General features: G+C 39.7%; 1 protein-coding gene across 2 annotated transcripts in view; it reads right to left on the bottom strand.

The window, feature by feature from the left end:
- Window positions 1–2,392: 2,392 nt before the first annotated feature.
- The window catches only part of LOC121303573 (protein SCAI-like), a 42,086-nt gene continuing 27,288 nt past the window's right edge, over window positions 2,393–17,190 (bottom strand). For both annotated transcript variants that reach the window (XM_041234362.1, XM_041234363.1), the window contains exons 11-18: window positions 16,766–16,867; window positions 14,705–14,783; window positions 9,942–10,041; window positions 8,744–8,825; window positions 7,497–7,569; window positions 6,070–6,243; window positions 5,230–5,330; window positions 2,393–4,291 (exon numbers count right to left, since the gene is read on the bottom strand). In XM_041234362.1, the coding sequence (XP_041090296.1) occupies window positions 4,145–4,291; window positions 5,230–5,330; window positions 6,070–6,243; window positions 7,497–7,569; window positions 8,744–8,825; window positions 9,942–10,041; window positions 14,705–14,783; window positions 16,766–16,867 (858 nt within the window). In that variant the 3' untranslated portion in view covers window positions 2,393–4,144. The remainder of the gene's footprint in view (window positions 4,292–5,229; window positions 5,331–6,069; window positions 6,244–7,496; window positions 7,570–8,743; window positions 8,826–9,941; window positions 10,042–14,704; window positions 14,784–16,765; window positions 16,868–17,190) is intronic.

The raw sequence follows: 17,190 nt of genomic DNA, 5'->3' as shown, positions 1-17,190 counted from the left end.
GTCTGTAATTGCTTTAAGAAATGAAAGTCAATCTTTAAGACAAATCACAAGAACTTTGCAAGTGTCTGTAACTGCTGAGGCCAAGACCATCAAATGATTTGAAGAAACTGACACTCATGAGGACCGAACAAGGTCAGGCAGGCCAAAGGTGGCCTCAGAATCAGAGAACAAGTTCACTCGAGTCACAAGTCTGAGAAACCGACGATTAACTGCCCCTGAAATACAAGCTCAGCTAAATGCTACTAGAAGTACAGATGTTTCAACATCAACTGTTCAGAGGAGATTGTGTGAAGCTGGCATAACTGGAAGAATTGCTGCAAAGAAACCATTGTTAAGAGCACAGAATAAGAGGACGAGACTTGCCTGGGCCAAAAAACACAGAAACTGGACATTTGAGGAGCAGAAGTCGGTCTTATGGAGTCAAAATTTGAAATATTTGGGTCCAACCGTCGAGTATTTGTAAGACGCAGAGAGGGTGAACGCCTGAGTTCTGCATGTGTGGTTCCCACTGCCAAGCATGGTGGAGGCAGTGACATGGTCTGTGGTTGCTTTGCTGGTGACAGAGTTGGTGATCTTTACCAAGTCCATGGCAAGGTAAACCAGCATGGCTAACATAGCATACTTCAGAGGCATGCCATTCCATCAGGATTACAGCTAGTTGGGCAGTCTTTCATTCTTCAGCAAGATAATGACCCAAAACACACCTCAAAGTTGTGCAAGAACTATCTGGCAAAGAAGGAAAGTGAAGGACAACTCAATCTAATGACCTGGCCTGCCCAGTCTCCAGACCTCAATCCCATAGAACTTGTATGGGACGAACTGGACAGAAGAGTCAAAGTAAAGCTACCCACAAGTGCCCTACATCTCTGGGAACTGCTGCAGAAGACCTGGGAAGAGGTCTGGTAATTTCCTGCTGAAACTTGTTAACCGAATGCCTCGTGTTTGTGAGGCTGTTATTAAGGCAAAGGGTGGCTATTTTGAGAAATCCAAGATTTAGAGACAATTTTCAATTTTCTTGAACATTGCTTTGATACTCCTTATGAATTGTTTTATTGTAACATTTGTTTTCATTTTCAAGTATTTACAGAAACATATACAACGTAAATCATTGTCAATTATGAAGAAAACCTAGTTTCCAGCAAATGTACTCAAACTTTTGACTGGTACTGTGTGTGTGTGTGTGTGTGTGTATATATCAAGGTTTTTGTAATGCATAGTAATAAATGCAAGATATTGGTATGACAAACTTTAAGGTCTGTTCACTTTATAGATGTGTACTGACTCGTGCTTTGAGTTATAAAATCTCAAAAAAAATGTGCTCTCAAAGAAACGGATGACTCTGAAACAAAGAATTTCTTTATTTGGGTTCTTCATTACGACAGAATTGTATAATCCAATATTCAACTACACAGTAAAAACTAAACATACTTGCTTTTATTCGAGCTACTAAAACAATACAAATACTTATTTTGGTTTATCGCATATCCTTTATAATAATAACCTACAATAAAAATATTTTGCAACCATGAACATTCAGGCAATCAATAAGAAATCAGGAAGCCCACAGCACATGCTCATTACTAGTAGAGCCTGTGTTCTACCTCATATTCACGTGGCTATTTCTTTCAGTGTAATATTATTATTCCCTTAAAGTGTAGACCGCAACAGAATTACAACTAGTGACACCTACTGGACAAAACAAGAGCACGCTCTGACCGAAGCAAAAATGATTTGTTGCAGTGCAAAATTACTAAACATGATCCTCCCACCGTGTATTAATATAACAAAGTCCTGTAAGCAGTTAAGTTCAGCTGACCCTATTTTAATGTTTAACAGTGGCTGGTCTTAATGCACACAAACTATATTGTTCCTCACTTCACTATTTTTCTTTTGTTTAGTAATGTTAATCAGTTCTAAATCCAGCTGTGGCTTATCCCATCTGATACAGGATTATCAAATCAACCACGTTGTGTGTCTTCTTGTTCAGACCACTATCTATGTGTTAGTAGTCACCCACAGTTCAAGCAGTGAAAATCTGAAGTTTTTCACCCAAAATATTTCTACTGTTAATCTTGGAAAATGGTTTGTGTTGCAGCAAATCATTTGATGAGGCGACACTTATGGTAAATATAGACGCTTTGCAATGCAAGGTTAATAACTCATTCTGCCTATCTTGTTTTAGCAGACAACAGATACAAGTTGCTCCGTACTCAAACATAATTACATTTCAGATAATTCCTTCTTAAGTTTTGTAATAAGAACATAAAGTTGATAAAACAAATCAGATGTTATAATGTTGGCAAGCTTGACTAGAGGGGGATTCAATGAAACCATGTATTATTTCATTGTTCTATGATGGCATTCAATTAAACCATGTATTATTTCATTGTTCTATGATGGCATTCAATCAAACCATGTATTATTTCATTGTTCTATGATGGCATTCAATCACACTTAGAGGCACAATATACATGTATTTTAAATTAAGGGCTACAGTTTTTTGACTGTATTTGGACTCCTTTTCTAACTGGGATGCTTGGGTGGTTTCCTCTTATAAATGGATTGTTCATTAAATACAGTCATAAAACACAGCTATAGCTCAAAGCAATGCAGTACTTTTGATTTAATCTATAGGCATTTATTTGTTTTGTGATGGCAATGTGTGATAAAAGGTGACTGGTCTCCTGTCCAGGTAGAAACGACCATTGCTGGTCTATTTATCACCTTTGTTCACCAATACCAAAGCAAACTTTAGTATCAACACAAAAAGCGGTAACAGAACCCTTATAAAAGTTTACCAGAGTAATTTTGCAGTTTTCCCCATGGTGATACCACGCATTTACCATAGTTTACCATGTTTTTCATTATCTTTACAATGCTTATCTGTGCTTCACCTTTATTTCACTGTGCCTTATTACACTTTGCTATGCTTTTACTATGGGAAACTGAATTAATCATCCCTTTTTGAGCTCACAGAAGTAACAAGCACATGCTGTCAATGTGCGGTAAAGTGCAAATAAACAGCTTAACAAATAATATTATATTTCCTAATAAGAAAAACCCTCCGCCACTTTGTTTCTGGAATGTATAGACATATCTACTTGAGTCTGCTCTATCTGGTTAACATGGAACAGTATCCATAGGACATTTATAGAGAAGGATTTTATATAACATTTTCAACATTAACAATCCAAACATACGACAAGTAAATGAAGTTGCATCACTTACATTTTTTTTTTTTAAAACTATCTCAATACAGATTTTTACCACACAGAACAGACAATCCAATCAATACAATTTACATCAAACACTATTCACAAACATGCTGAAAGGTAGCATGAACTCAACAAAGCACCACTTTTGTGGTGCTCGACCAGGGATGGAGGTTTTATTGCACCGAATAGGGTGGAAACCGTTTGGTATGAAGTTTTGAGGGCGGTGGTGTAGGACTACAAATGATCCCACAGATCCAGACCTGCGAATGAATCCAGGACATGGTTGTACAATATGAGATTTGCATTGGGGATGACTGCATTGGAAGAACGGTCCCCTTACTGAAGAACAGTAGGTCAGAACGGTGGTCTGTCAAAAGGATAAACTGCCCCAGGCTGAACTGTTCATGCAGGTGTTAAAGAAACACTCATCACTGCACAGACAGCAGACCTCTTAGAGGTGAGGAATAATTAAAAAAGTAAGTGGTTTGGAACAAATGCACATTGCAAGCTACGCATATCTGTAGAAAGCAGTACTTAATGTACACATGCAGAACTGTCACACTGCAGTCCACCACAGGAACCTGGAAACCTAGCTTGCACCATTCAAAATAAGGGCCTTTTTCCGCTAGCTAACAGAAAAATCCAGCTTCAGTTTTGGATTTCAAACTGATGCATCGGGTGCCTTTGAAATATCTAAATGTGTTAAAACAGGCAGTCATGTTCTTTAAAAAGCCCTCAGAGTTATGACATCACTAACAGACATAGCTGCACCATGGTGTTTATATACACTTTAAAAACATTACTCCAGTGACCTCTAAAAAGTAGAAAGAGACACACTAATATATCAGACATCACATAGGAAAACCAGACATTTCAAAAATTATTTATCTTATAAAACAATAGGTCTTGAAACTAAGCAAGTGTGTTCACTAGTAATCGTCAAGGGTGTTGTCGCAGAAGAGATTCTGAACGTCCAGAATAGAAGCCAGCTCCAGGACGTGCTTTTGAACCATGGGGTTCTCGACAGTCTCTTCTTTTGGAAGCTGCGGATAGGTTTCAGGGTAATTCCTTGTCTCCTGAAACAAAAACAAAAAACTCTGTGTCAGTGCAAGGATTGGAAGGAGCGCCTGTATTTAAAGTGATTGTAGCTAACAAAATAATTGCAAACACTTCCCACGCCAAGCACATCCATTCACTAAAACAAGGTCTCAGATGTTGTTTTTAATAGAAACCTGTTTCAGCAAACATGTATTTTCCTTTCAAAACAGCTGGTACTACATCAAGTTAAAGAAAGCTTTGTTTGGAGTTTGGAGAGTGGCATTGTCCAAGCACCTTCATACAGCCTTCCCTGTCAGTAACCAATCAGCATGCTCCCCAAATGAACGGCATGCTTTGGCCTGTAAGATTCTTTGACACTGCTGGGGTGAAATGACCTAGAAAGTAAAGCAGTAACCGATTTCCTGGAAAGCACGGCAAGCAAACTGAGAACTTCTGTTTACCTAATGTAACATCAGATAACGTGTTTTAAAATTAAAATACATGCTTGCCATCCCATGCATTTCTTTCAAAACTGCACATGTGAGACCTTTATAGTAAATGGAAGTGCACAGCAGGTAAGATTGTGTTAGCTATAAGCACTCTAACAATCATTAGACCAAATGACGTGAACCCGACTTTGCATAATAAAGCTTGTTTCCACTGATAGGGAATTACAGTCGTGTATGTTCTGTGTTGGTGTATTTTATTAGTTATGAAACATAATACCAAACCCATGTGGGTGCTTTGCCATTATCAAGGGGGTATAAAGCTAATTGACTGTATTTATTTATAATATAGGTAATGTAAGTTAATTTTGCCAGAGGAGTTTAAAATTAAGTATGATTGGGGCTTGGATATCTTGCGAATCTACAGGGAATATTTTGTGAATCACAGGTTATATTTTTTGCCAACTCATTTGTTAATTACTGTAAAATGTAACATGCAACATTCATGGCTCAGAAGTGTAGCTAGTTACCCTGAAAACCTTGTGCAACCTCATAGTCGCTGAACAAAAGACAAACCGAACCAAGAGTAGCCGAAGAAATTCATCCCCAAAGAATTGGAGAAAAGCTTGATCTGAAAAAAAGAAAAGGAATGTTTGATTAAAAGACTAGATAACAAATACCTGTACTGCATGCACAATACACAAGCATGGGGGCTGAATTTTCATGGTTACTTTACTGTCAGAGGCCAGTCCATTTGAAGTAGCATCACCTGCAGGTGAGTCATACGGTCAGTGGAGTGCAGCTTCCTGACTACAGTTCTTCATCTTCGCTGGTAATTCCACAAGGAGCGTTGCTCTGGCTCTCCCGCAGGTAAGGGAGGCAAAACCAGTAACAGCTACACATATCTTTGGGGAATGTAACCAACTTTGGGGAATGTAAACAGACAGCTAAACAATTGAATAAAGTAGTACATTGTATTGTAGTTTAACATGATTGTGAAACCCTGTAATCTTAAAACTAAAACAAAGGATTTGCTGCTGCTGGTTATCTGTATTTGTCCTACCTAGCCTGCAAGAGGCTGCTGCTGGTTATCTGTATTTATCCTAGCTATCCCGCGTTGGAATTTTTAAGGCTACTGGATTTCTTAGATTATATCCTGCATGTCAAAGGTCCTACGCATAACCGTGACCACACTTTAGATCTGGTCATTTCTCGTGGCTTAGCTGTTAAGAACGTCATAGCCCTAGATTGTACTATTTCTAATCATCTTGCCATTCTTTTTGAGGTTAATCTGCCAGTATCTACAAAGACTGGTGTAGTTAGCACACACACAATGCTCATACACTGGAGTACCTGAGCCTGATATTTACCTATGGAGCGGGAGCGCGATATCAGCTGGCCCAGGTCACGGTTCACCTTCCTCAGGAACTCCTGGCACTTGTCCCACAATCCACTGCGCATGCTGGACAGCCCGCAGACATAAAGGAATGCCATGAGGGGGTTGTAGAGGAAGAGCGTGAAGAGGCTTCCTTGCTGGGACTGATCTGAGATACATCACAAGCATCGCCACAAACACTTCATTAATGAAGACCAGGAAATCTTTTTTCGTTAACAAATCTTTGTTCCCCACATTTTATCATCGTCGGGATATAACTGGCCTGTTTTAAAAATACCCACTGTAGTCGGGATACTGAGGGAGTAGATTTTCAAAATAGTGTTTCAGTAACTTCTATTTGTTGGAAGGACAAATACTGTAAACTAAAATTCAGAGAGCATAGTCCTGCTACTCCTACTCCTGCATCAAATCAGGGGTTATTTCCTAGTGTGAACAGAACAGAGAGTAACAGTACAAGATCAGACAAATGTTTTGGATAGTGTCTTTATAAGCAGTAGCTAAAACATGTGTCCACTTGATTAGTTTTACTTTATATACTGATGTACAAAAGAAACACTCAGGTCTAATAGATTTAATCAAATATTTTAAACATAGATCTCAAACAAAATCACAGTTAACAAAAAACAATTCAGTATGAAATGTGACACACTGTAAAAAGGAAAAAACTACAAAGTTAGTATCGGGTATGACCTCCCTAAGCATTAACACAATCCTGGCGCATAGACCTGATCAGCCTCTGGATAGACTGCTGCGGGATGTTCCATTCTCTGTGGGATGTTCCACTCTCCCTGTGCAGCTGCAGCCAGTTGGCGATGGTTGGCTGGTCGCGGTTGTCTCCTGTGGATGGCACTGCCGATTTGGTCCCACAGATGTTCTACTAGACTCAGGTCAGGAGAAAATGCTGGCCACGGCAAGACCTCGACATTGTTTCCTTGAAGTCGTGCAATTGTAATCCTAGCACTGTGTGGTTGCCCTCAATCTGCACCAAAGGTGTGCTTGTGTTAAAGGAGATTCCTCCCCACATCACACTTCCACCGCCCCACCGGCTGGCTTGAACAACACAACAGTCAACATAACGCTCACCATGATGTGGTGGGCCGGTGTGGTGACCCTCTGCCTTCCAGGATGTGGCCTATTCCTCACAGAGCCGGTTTCTCTGGACTAGTCTGCTGATCGCTGAAGCAGAACATCTCAGTCTCCTGGCAACTTCTCTCACAGACAGACCGCCTTTAATCATGCCGATAGCAACCAGGCGATCTTCATTACTCAAGCGCGGCATGGTCAAATCTTTCGCTGTTCTTGCGTTAATTAAAATCATGTCTTTTCGAATGGCTATTTATACAGATTCTTAAATCAACTAATTTTGGCAATTTTAACTCAACTCAAATACCAAACACATACCTTGCATGTTCTTAGGATAGACTGTTGGAGAAAGTAGGCAAACTACTGGCTGTCCAAATAAGTTTGTGAAATTCTAGAAAGAGGAAAGAAAATAGCAAAACCATTAGAAGTTACATTTTCTTTATTCAAACAAGATGCCTTTTAAATCATGTAAGCATGCTTTTGTATTATATTTTGTATTGTTCTTAACACAAACCTAGCTTGTAGTTTCTTGAATAATTTTACAAAATCCCACGATAAATGCAACAGTGATTCTACTGTGTATGTTAGTAGCATTAGGTGCAGCATATGCTGTACTCCACTAGGGGATACCCTAATTCAAACCATCTGAAGCAGGATCCTACAGTGAAAGCTTCCTGACTGCATTTTTATAGAAAAATTATGCTATTGTAAATCTGCATCAATTTATACGCCAGTTCTTTTTAAGAGTATCAGAGCAGACCAGGTGTAATGGGTTTTGGCCAGAGGCAGTGATTACAATGATGGTCATGCTTGTGCAGCACACAGTACAACAGAATGATCTGAGCAATTCATACCGCTACTATATTTGGAATCTAGAAGCCAGGATGTTGATGTACTGCAGGAGCTGGCACCTTTAGCAAGCCAGATTCGTACATTACTACGATTGCAACTACAAATCCACTTGGTTCTGTTCTGCACTGGATTTTCCATTAATAATCTCAAGAAATTCAGTGGGAAAAATGCCTTCATTTCGACAGGCCACTTGTATTTAAATATATATATATATATATAATTAAATATGAACTGGAGAGGAGGGCTATAGTGGAAAATTATTGAAAAATAATAAATACATTTCAATAAATTGAAAAGCTGTATGGCACCACCAAGACCCTGGCTAGATCAGGCTGTCCCTCCAAACTGGATGACCAAGCAAGAAGGAGACTGATCAGAGAGGCTACCAAGAGGCAACTTTGCAAGAGCTACAGGCTTTTATGGCCAAGACTGGTCAAAGTTGGGCAACTTGTACTGGGCTTTATTCATTCAAGAACCATTTGGTGAACTACAATGAGCAAAGTTGTGCATATCTGAATGCATCAAAGTACAAACACAGGTGCCTCTATTACGTTCTGATGTATCATTTAAAGAGCGTATCACGATGCATCGATACACAATGATTAGTACACCTTATGTATAACTTCAAATCTGCCAGCAGAATTCTAGCTGGGTTGTTTGATTGTACTTTTCACAAAAGCAAGTGGACAGAAACCAAACAGAGAGCAGCTTACCTTGTATGCAACACTATTGGAGGAATCTACGACTACGAACAAAGGCTTTCGCGTGAAGGGATACAAGTCACCTGGATGAAGACTAAGAGAAATAAGAGAGTTAGGAAAGGCTTTCGTTAAGGATATTAACACTACATTACAGCTACATTCACTATAGGTACAGTGGAATATCACAAGTCTTATTCAGGACGAGCAGTTCTCTAGATATAGCCTTCAATGGCTCTTACAATCAGGCATTAGTATTGGGAAACTGTAGTACCTACAGTCACAGCTTGTGGAATGACGTCTTCTAACAAATGTCATTGTAAATGTAATTAAAATGGGTGAGCTGTTCACAGGATATAGTTCATGGAGTCTGAGTAAGTGTTTAGTGTACTTAATCAAATTCAATAGGCTGCATGGACCGCTCACCCAGATTTAAAGCATATCACCACAACTGGACAAGCAGTTCTCTCATGCTGGTATATGTACAACTGTAAGTCAGAAACAGAGCTAAATAGACAGCCTCCATATATCACCAGATTATACTGAATCATTTGGGCTCACAAACTTCCTGAGCAAGTTTAATGCCAATTGGATGTGCAGTTCTCTAGATATGTGTGAGGACCAAACTGTGTGGCATGCTGTGATATTTACAAAGAGTTACAAAACGGAACTTTTACCAAGACACAATATGTATATAAAAAAAATCATAATAAAATGTCAATATGAATACAAATGATACTTACCGACAGTGAAGATAATACCCTAGTACAAGCTATGCTGCTAACCCTGGTTATCTGTCTTTCTGCTCTTTGCACAGCCATTTCTATTTTTTCTTAATGTCACTGGTAAATTGTATTTCGTTTATGTTTTAGCTGCGAGAATCCGCCTGTGTACAAAGCTAGTTTTAGTTTTACTGGTTAAAGGGGCCTTCCCAGCCATGAGGAATATTCTCATGATGTAAAATGAACGAGAGGGGCCGGGATACAGTGATACCCATGGGTACCGCATGGTGTCTCACACAGCTCATTTATAACTAACCCTTTGTAGCTGTAACTTCATTATAAGGCTGATCTCACTTGGCTGTTTTTGTACATACATTTCAGTCACCAATGAGCAGATGGCAACGTAAAAACGTTTTCTTGCTTGTCGGCAGCCAGGGATGACGAACTGCTGAGCAGCAGCTTTTCAATCACTTCATTAATTCACATCTTACCAGTGCATTTCCTTGTGGGCCTGATTCCGCTTGTGCACCGTCTCCCCATTTAAAATATCACGATTACTGTTAGTGAGCACTCCGCCAAAATCATAGGGACCTGTGCGGGGAAAAGGAGACAATAAGAGGCCGTTTTCTCTGCCCAGACATGAGTTCTGCAGCATCTGCAGTACTGTATAGGATTTTCAAACAACACTGGGCATAGAGGAGTATCAGAGGCACTGGTACTCTGGTGAACAAGGGGAGACACAAATGCAATGTATCTATTTTTTCCCCTTACCCATAGCATTCTACAATGATAAGTAATCTCTTGTAAAGGGATAACATTTGCAATAATAATGAACATTTAAAGAAAACATCAGTACTCAGTATTATTAGCATTACAGAAATTGGGATTTTGAACGTGATTTCTAACATGATTTTCAGCTTTAACATCACAAATTAACATTGGACAGTGAGTTAAAGTAACAACAGGTTCATGAATAAGTTAGGGCCCTATGAAATCCATTTTATTATTTTCTGATTTCAGTTTTCACCGTTTTTTTAAAAAAATGTAATTAAGTTGATTTCAGTGAAGTTATATACACCGCAGGCGCGGCGAACACCACAAAAGTGTAAATCTACAGTCTAAATCTAGGCTTCTAAATTTCCATTCGGTTTGAGTTCGTCTGCATTGGGGCAAGTCATGTTTTATTGAATTGTATTGAAAAAAAATAGCATTGTTAACTTTAAAAACGGGTTCTATAAGTTAAAAAAGAAAAAAAAACACACTATTTTTTTTCTTTTTCCACTCCAACAAAACAAATGATTTTTTTTTGTTTCTCTGTATTAGACATCAGTCATTTCGGTAAAAAATAATAACAAAAAAAATGCCTACAACAGGGAATTAACTGACTTATTTGCAACGGTAGACAACATTTTACATTTCTAAGCCTTTTAGCTGTGGACTGTCCAGATGTAAAAAGCCTTTCAGAAAAAGAAAAAAAGAAAAATGCACAGTAGGTTGCGTCTTGTCTTAAGTTACCATAGCAACAACCAACTCCCTGCCCTATACTCTAGTATGTGTGACAATTAAAGTAATCTCAAACGAAATGCTCTAGCCAAATGAAATGACCTGTTCTTATTAGCATTTTCAATTTTTACTTACGACTTCCTGTGGCAAAGTGGCTGATTGTGTACAGGTGCTGGAGTGATGCAGTGTGCAATGAACAGACAGAGATCTGTAATCCAGTTGGAAAAGGAGTTTTATTTATTATAATCCTGGTCTGGTGACCAAGCAATAATTCCATGCGATACACAACGTGTAATGCACTGGAAACAAACAAACGGGTTGCAGTCCCAAATAATAAACACACGTATCTTTCCCACAATGTACAAACATGGTCACCAGTTCTGTGTGCGTGCCGCAGAGCTCGTGGTGGGTGATACAAGTTTATTCGTGACAAAAGTGCTGTTCCGGGTGCTGGCCCTTAGCGACAGCTTCGGAACACGTTAGCTGTCTAATAAATTACAAACAAAACTCCTCAATAAGCTTACACAGCTCCCGTTGCTGATCTGGAACCAATTGTTCCCCCATCAAAATGATTTTTGTGCTAGGAGTCTCTGGATGGGCCAAAATCATCCTCTACATTGACAGGGGCTGTAAATAAGACCTCCCTTGCCTGCCAGGGCTTTAATAAATTTACAAGGTAAATTTCACGTTCATTATGGCAATCGGGCTGTTCAATTTCCTAATTCACCTTTCCTATTGCCCGAATCACTTCATATGGCCCCTGCCATTTAGCACTTGAGGCTTAGCCCGAGGCATTTGCATTTGATGGAGGAACTTTAAAAAGTTTCCCCTTTACGCAGCCCCGGATCGGTTGTGAAAAACCCCTCTGGCTTTAGCAGAGGCCGTCTGTACCGGTCTCTGAGGCTGCCGGAACCTTGGCCGCCAGTTTGGTGCTGGTCTGTGTACTGGAGGAGGCCGTTTGGGAAGCAGGCGTATCCGTTCTTTTGTAGACTCTCACACACAGTGCGAATGCTGCAGTATGTCATCTACTGTTGGGCCAAAAGTGTGTCTTGGAGTAATGGGAGCATCCATCAAAGGTGTCTTGTCCCCATCAGCTGTTCATGCTTGGGACAGCCAGAGCTGTCTCCTTGCGGCTACTAACACAGCAAGATTCCTGCCCACCGCCTGCCCTTTCAACTTAGATATACGGAGCAGGTTCTTATTCACCAACTGTAGCTTCTCAAGTTGCTGTGTTGTGGGTCTGTGGCTCTCAGAGAAACTTACAGTTCTTGTAAGCTACCAAGGTACTTTTGTAGTTGCCCAGTCGTGTGGTGAACGTACTGGCTGAGTAAGCCGCCTTGAGAATAGTCTCTGAAACCTTGCATTGTTTATTCAGGCAGGTCTGTTCAAAAGCGCCAGCTTTGGAGCTTGCACCAGTGATGCAATAGTGGCATCTACTTTGGGAAAATTAGCCAAGCCAAGTTTTTCTGCCTCATGTAAGCTGTCAACATGCCACAGGACTTGTAATACGTTAGTGGCCCTCTTAATCAGCAGCATTAGCTCTGTTGACAATAACATATGCACTACTAGTGTTGCACTATGTAAGCCTCCCTCCTCAAAGGGAAACTCTTGATTAATGACATCCTCAGAGGTAGCAATAGATAGCAGATCTTATTGCTGCCTATTCTATGTGTGCTACTCCTTGTTGCTCTACCGGTACGGTACAGTGCACAATGCACAGTGCACATGGAAAGGTACGGCATAGAGCACAATGCAAACAGTACGGTGCGATGCAAACTATGGTACGGTGCGGTGCACAATGCACTGTGTACATGGTACGGTGCAAACGGTATGGTACGGTGCACACGGTACAGTACGATGCTTAATGCACATGGTATGGTACGGTGCGGTGCGGTGCACAATGCACCCAGTACGGTGCACAGTACACGGTACACTGCAAATAGTATTGTGCAGTGCACACGGTACGAAGCCAAATGTAGCAGCTCAAGAGAAAGCACAAGTAGCTGACTTAAGGAAGGGTCAGCGGAGCTGCTGGCTTCACGCAGGGCAAAAGGCTGCTAAGGAACTTACATGAAAACCACGGTTGAGTGCACAATACATGCAAGTAAAATTACCATAAACACATAAATCGCAATAACTGTAATACACAAGCGATAAGTCAGTTATGTATGTCAGTTAAGTATGTCACTTATCTGTTCATAGATCTCTCTCCTTGCTTCAGGTCTGTGAAAGGATGGCAATGTGTGTCAGCAGTGTTTTTATACCCTGCATCACAGGCACTGTGTGCAGCTTTGATAAATCTATTCAGGTTAGACACCCATTAGGTACCTTGCACTTGATAGGAAACTAGGTGATCAACAAAGGTAGGATTCTTTGGTGACGCTGCACAGAATTACTGAATCATGTACTATGCTATGACATAGCAACAGCATTTGGGGAATAAAATGAACTGTGCAGTATTGGTAGGTGGTGTGAACTTTGGGAAAATTATGTTTAATATTGTGTCACTGAAATTAAAAAAAAAAAAAAAAAAAACTGACAACAACAACTACTGTAACATTAATGTATCCTAAAGCTAAAACATTTCTGTGCCACTGCTACCATGATGGTTGATTTCTCTTTTGCTGCAGACATCTATTATTTATAGAGACAGTTTAAGTGCCATGCAAGGAAACTGGGCAGAGATGTATAGAGAGAAAACAGTGGTATGGCTTTATTTTAACAAGCAAAAAGAAACTAAGAAAGAGTGAGAGAGACGAACCACCATAATTAATGGGTGTCTAAACATAAATAAAAGCAATCGTAATTAAACCAATCAAAAGTATTCATTAAGCTAAAGGCTACCATCACTCCACTGCAACTAGGATCTTAATTAGTCACACCTCATTTTAAATAGATGCATCTAAAGGGAAGTGCAACTATGATATTAATTACTGACATCCAAGCTTAAACATATCCTAATTGTCACAGACTGCTACCCTATTCACAGTACCTGTTAAAGCAATTAACACATTGAAAAGGTGATTGTAGGCATGAGGATCACTCATCTTTAGGAGAGTGATTTAAGTATTTACTATATCGAATTGTCATACATTTTTCTTTTTATCAATGTTACATAATTACATTCGGTTCTTAAAATACAGATTAACGGCTGCTTTCGCAGACCTTGATTAACACTAGGCTTGGACTACCTTACCCATGGTAACATTAGGTAGTCCAGGATTAGTGCTAATCAAATCTGTAAAACCAGCAAACAGACAGATGTAATATAGCCGGAAGCAGGGAAACATGCCTATCCAAAAATACATGCAAACAGTAGGAATGCAGGGGATGCATTGACAGTATGATCAATGGTAATTTGATGACATTTTTGGACAAGTTTGACAAATGACAATGTTGCAAGAATGAATCTCTACGTATGGTTGCCATTTGTGAGACAACACTAGAAAAATTACCGTAGTACAGTAAATTACAAATGACTGACTAAATAAAATGTCTATTTTGACCTCCCCCTCCTACTCCTTCACTGCAAAATGCTTGTCCGACATCACCAAAAAAACATCAAGCACAGGTCTCTAGTCGTTTTTTCTCCAGAAAAAGCCAAGAAAACCTTTCAATGGCAGAGTGAGACCGTTTCAAACATCAGATCTGAAGTTACTCTCTTTTAAATAAAAAGGTTAGGATTAAAATGCAATGATTAAGTAATAATGTATTGGGAAGCAGATTATCTGAATGCATTCCATTGTTGTACCTTCATAATCAGAGCGGCCCGCAGGAAAGACGCCCGTCGCAGACAGATACATCAGCAGCACGCTGTTGGCAGGAAGTTCCTAAAGATAAAGACACCACGTACAAATAAAATATACAGAAAACAAAATCTATACTGTCTTTTCAAAATTACACTTTGCAGAGGTTTGTCAAGACACCTGCGGACATAAAAGGACCACTTATATATTTTAATAACTAAAAAGTAAATACATTCAATGCCAAACATTACCATGTCAAGTCTTTTTCAATATCATCACAAGACATATGAACAATATTTTTATGGTGATACCTTTTTTTTTTTTTTTTTTAATAAGATCAGCTAAAATATGTACACAAAATATATAAACTAGCTTTCAAGATCAGAAACGTCTCTCCTTTAAATTGAAGGCAAAGAAAATTCCACTCACCCTGAAAAAGGCTTCTAGTCAAAATGCTTGTCATTGCATGTATTTGGTTTCTCTTGTTATGCCTTTAAGTTAGTACCACTGAGTGATTTGCAGGTCTGGATGGAATCACTTCTGTATTTTAAAGATTCTGTTTCTCAACCCCTGTGAACCAGGGCAGGCACAGTAATGTTTGCATGGACTTAATAATCCAACAAAAAGAAAATGGCTTCAATTCACCAAAACATGTTTTGCACTTTCATTAGGTATGTAGGTTTCAAAACATGCAGTTTAAAAAAACAACAAAAACATGTTATAGCAAACAAATATGTTCTTGTTTACATGTATACTATTATATACATTTTCTTCAGCACATCTGAGACCCATATAACAAGTGTAAGTGTACAACAGCTTTATGGAATTATGTTGTTAGCTACTATCATTTAAAATGGTACAGTAGGAGCCCTATATCTACCAAGGTGCTGTATTAAATTTAAAGAACTCTGTATGTGAACGCTATGGAAAAACGGATTCAGAGTTCTTTAAATAAGGCCCATTGGTGGTTCACTATAGTAACCGATCTAACACAATAGTTCCATACATATTCTCCACCATGCACATCCATTTATCACATAGGTCTCAAATGTGCAGTTTCGAAAGAACCACCTGTTTTAGCAAAAGCATTTCACTAGAACAGGATCTCTGGTGCTGCACTAAGGTAAGAACACCTCTGTTTGCAAGCTAGTGCACTTCCTAGGTCATTGGGCCTGGAGGATGAAATTGTCTCCACCTTTTCAATGGCTTCTTTCCTGTCATTAATCAACCAGCTGCTTACCCTATTGACTGACATGTTAGTGTGTGTGTGTGTGTGTGTGTGTGTGTTTGTGTGTGTGTGTTGGGGGGGAGGTGGGGAGGGAATATAAACAGTGTGTGTGTGGGGGGGAATGCAAGGTTGGCAGGGATTTGGTTAAATCTGTCCCTGCCAGCAAATCACAGGTGTGACCATTCCCAATTAAGTAATTTATGGTAACTGGGGAGTGGCCATGTGTATAAAAGGAATCAAAATCCTCTGTGGGAGGAGTTTGGGGGTCACTGTTTGTGTTGTGATTTTTGTATTGTTTTGTAACAGTGTAGTGAACGCTAATGCCCAGCCTACAAGTAATTTGTTCTTTTGCTGAACCTTTTATGTTGGCCCTCGTGCCATGTTTATCTTGTTCCTGTTTTGTGACTGTTTAATAAATGTGCGCTTTAGTGCTTGAACTGCAGCTTCTGTTTCGGGGTCTCTTTTCTGCCCGGGCCGTGACGCTACCGTCACAGACCTTAAAGACACTGCTGAGATGAAATGACCCAGGAAGTGCAAACAGACAACCTCAGCCTAGAAACAGAGAGCATCCTTTAACTCTCTCCAAAAAACTGCACAGAGACCGATTGAGCTAATACAAGCGCATAAACAAAACATGCATGCCATTTATTTTGTTAGCTGCAATTTCAAATGATCAAACACTCTTGTCAATTTCAGCAAATCAACATGCAGTGAATGTATCATTCTTGACAATTCAAACTGATCCACTGTTAATGCACTGCAAAATAAAACAGCAAGCACATATCAAACCTTAAACGCAGGCGCACATCAAAGCTTAAAACGCAGGAGCACATCAAACCTTAAACGCTGCGGAGAGGAATGTGTAGAGTTGGCTGAAGGTGGGCTTGTACAGCAAGTACTTGTGGGGATTCTCGCGCTTGGCAGGCTTCTCGCTCGGCTCCTGGAAGAAAATCAGAACCAGGAAACATCCTCAGTCAAGCTTAAAATGTCTTTCTTTTTTTCCCTGTGATTTTTGCTTCCTTGTCACACCATCTATCATGAAGCCAGTACACCGCACACAGCCATGCTGTTCAGCAGTAGCGCCACAGCATCGACTCACAGCACAAAACTGCACCTGAAGACGCTGTTGGAATAGAATTCCACAAGCTAAACACACAGTAAAGAATTGAATGTCTGTCAGCACTAAACATTTATTACAAACTGGTGAGGATTTTTATTTGTTGCAACACATATATTTAATGTGGTGCCCAAAACTATTGATCC

This window comes from Polyodon spathula, chromosome 33 (assembly GCF_017654505.1).
Source record: "Polyodon spathula isolate WHYD16114869_AA chromosome 33, ASM1765450v1, whole genome shotgun sequence".
NCBI lineage: Eukaryota > Metazoa > Chordata > Actinopteri > Acipenseriformes > Polyodontidae > Polyodon > Polyodon spathula.
This window is presented reverse-complemented; position numbering and strand designations above follow the sequence as displayed.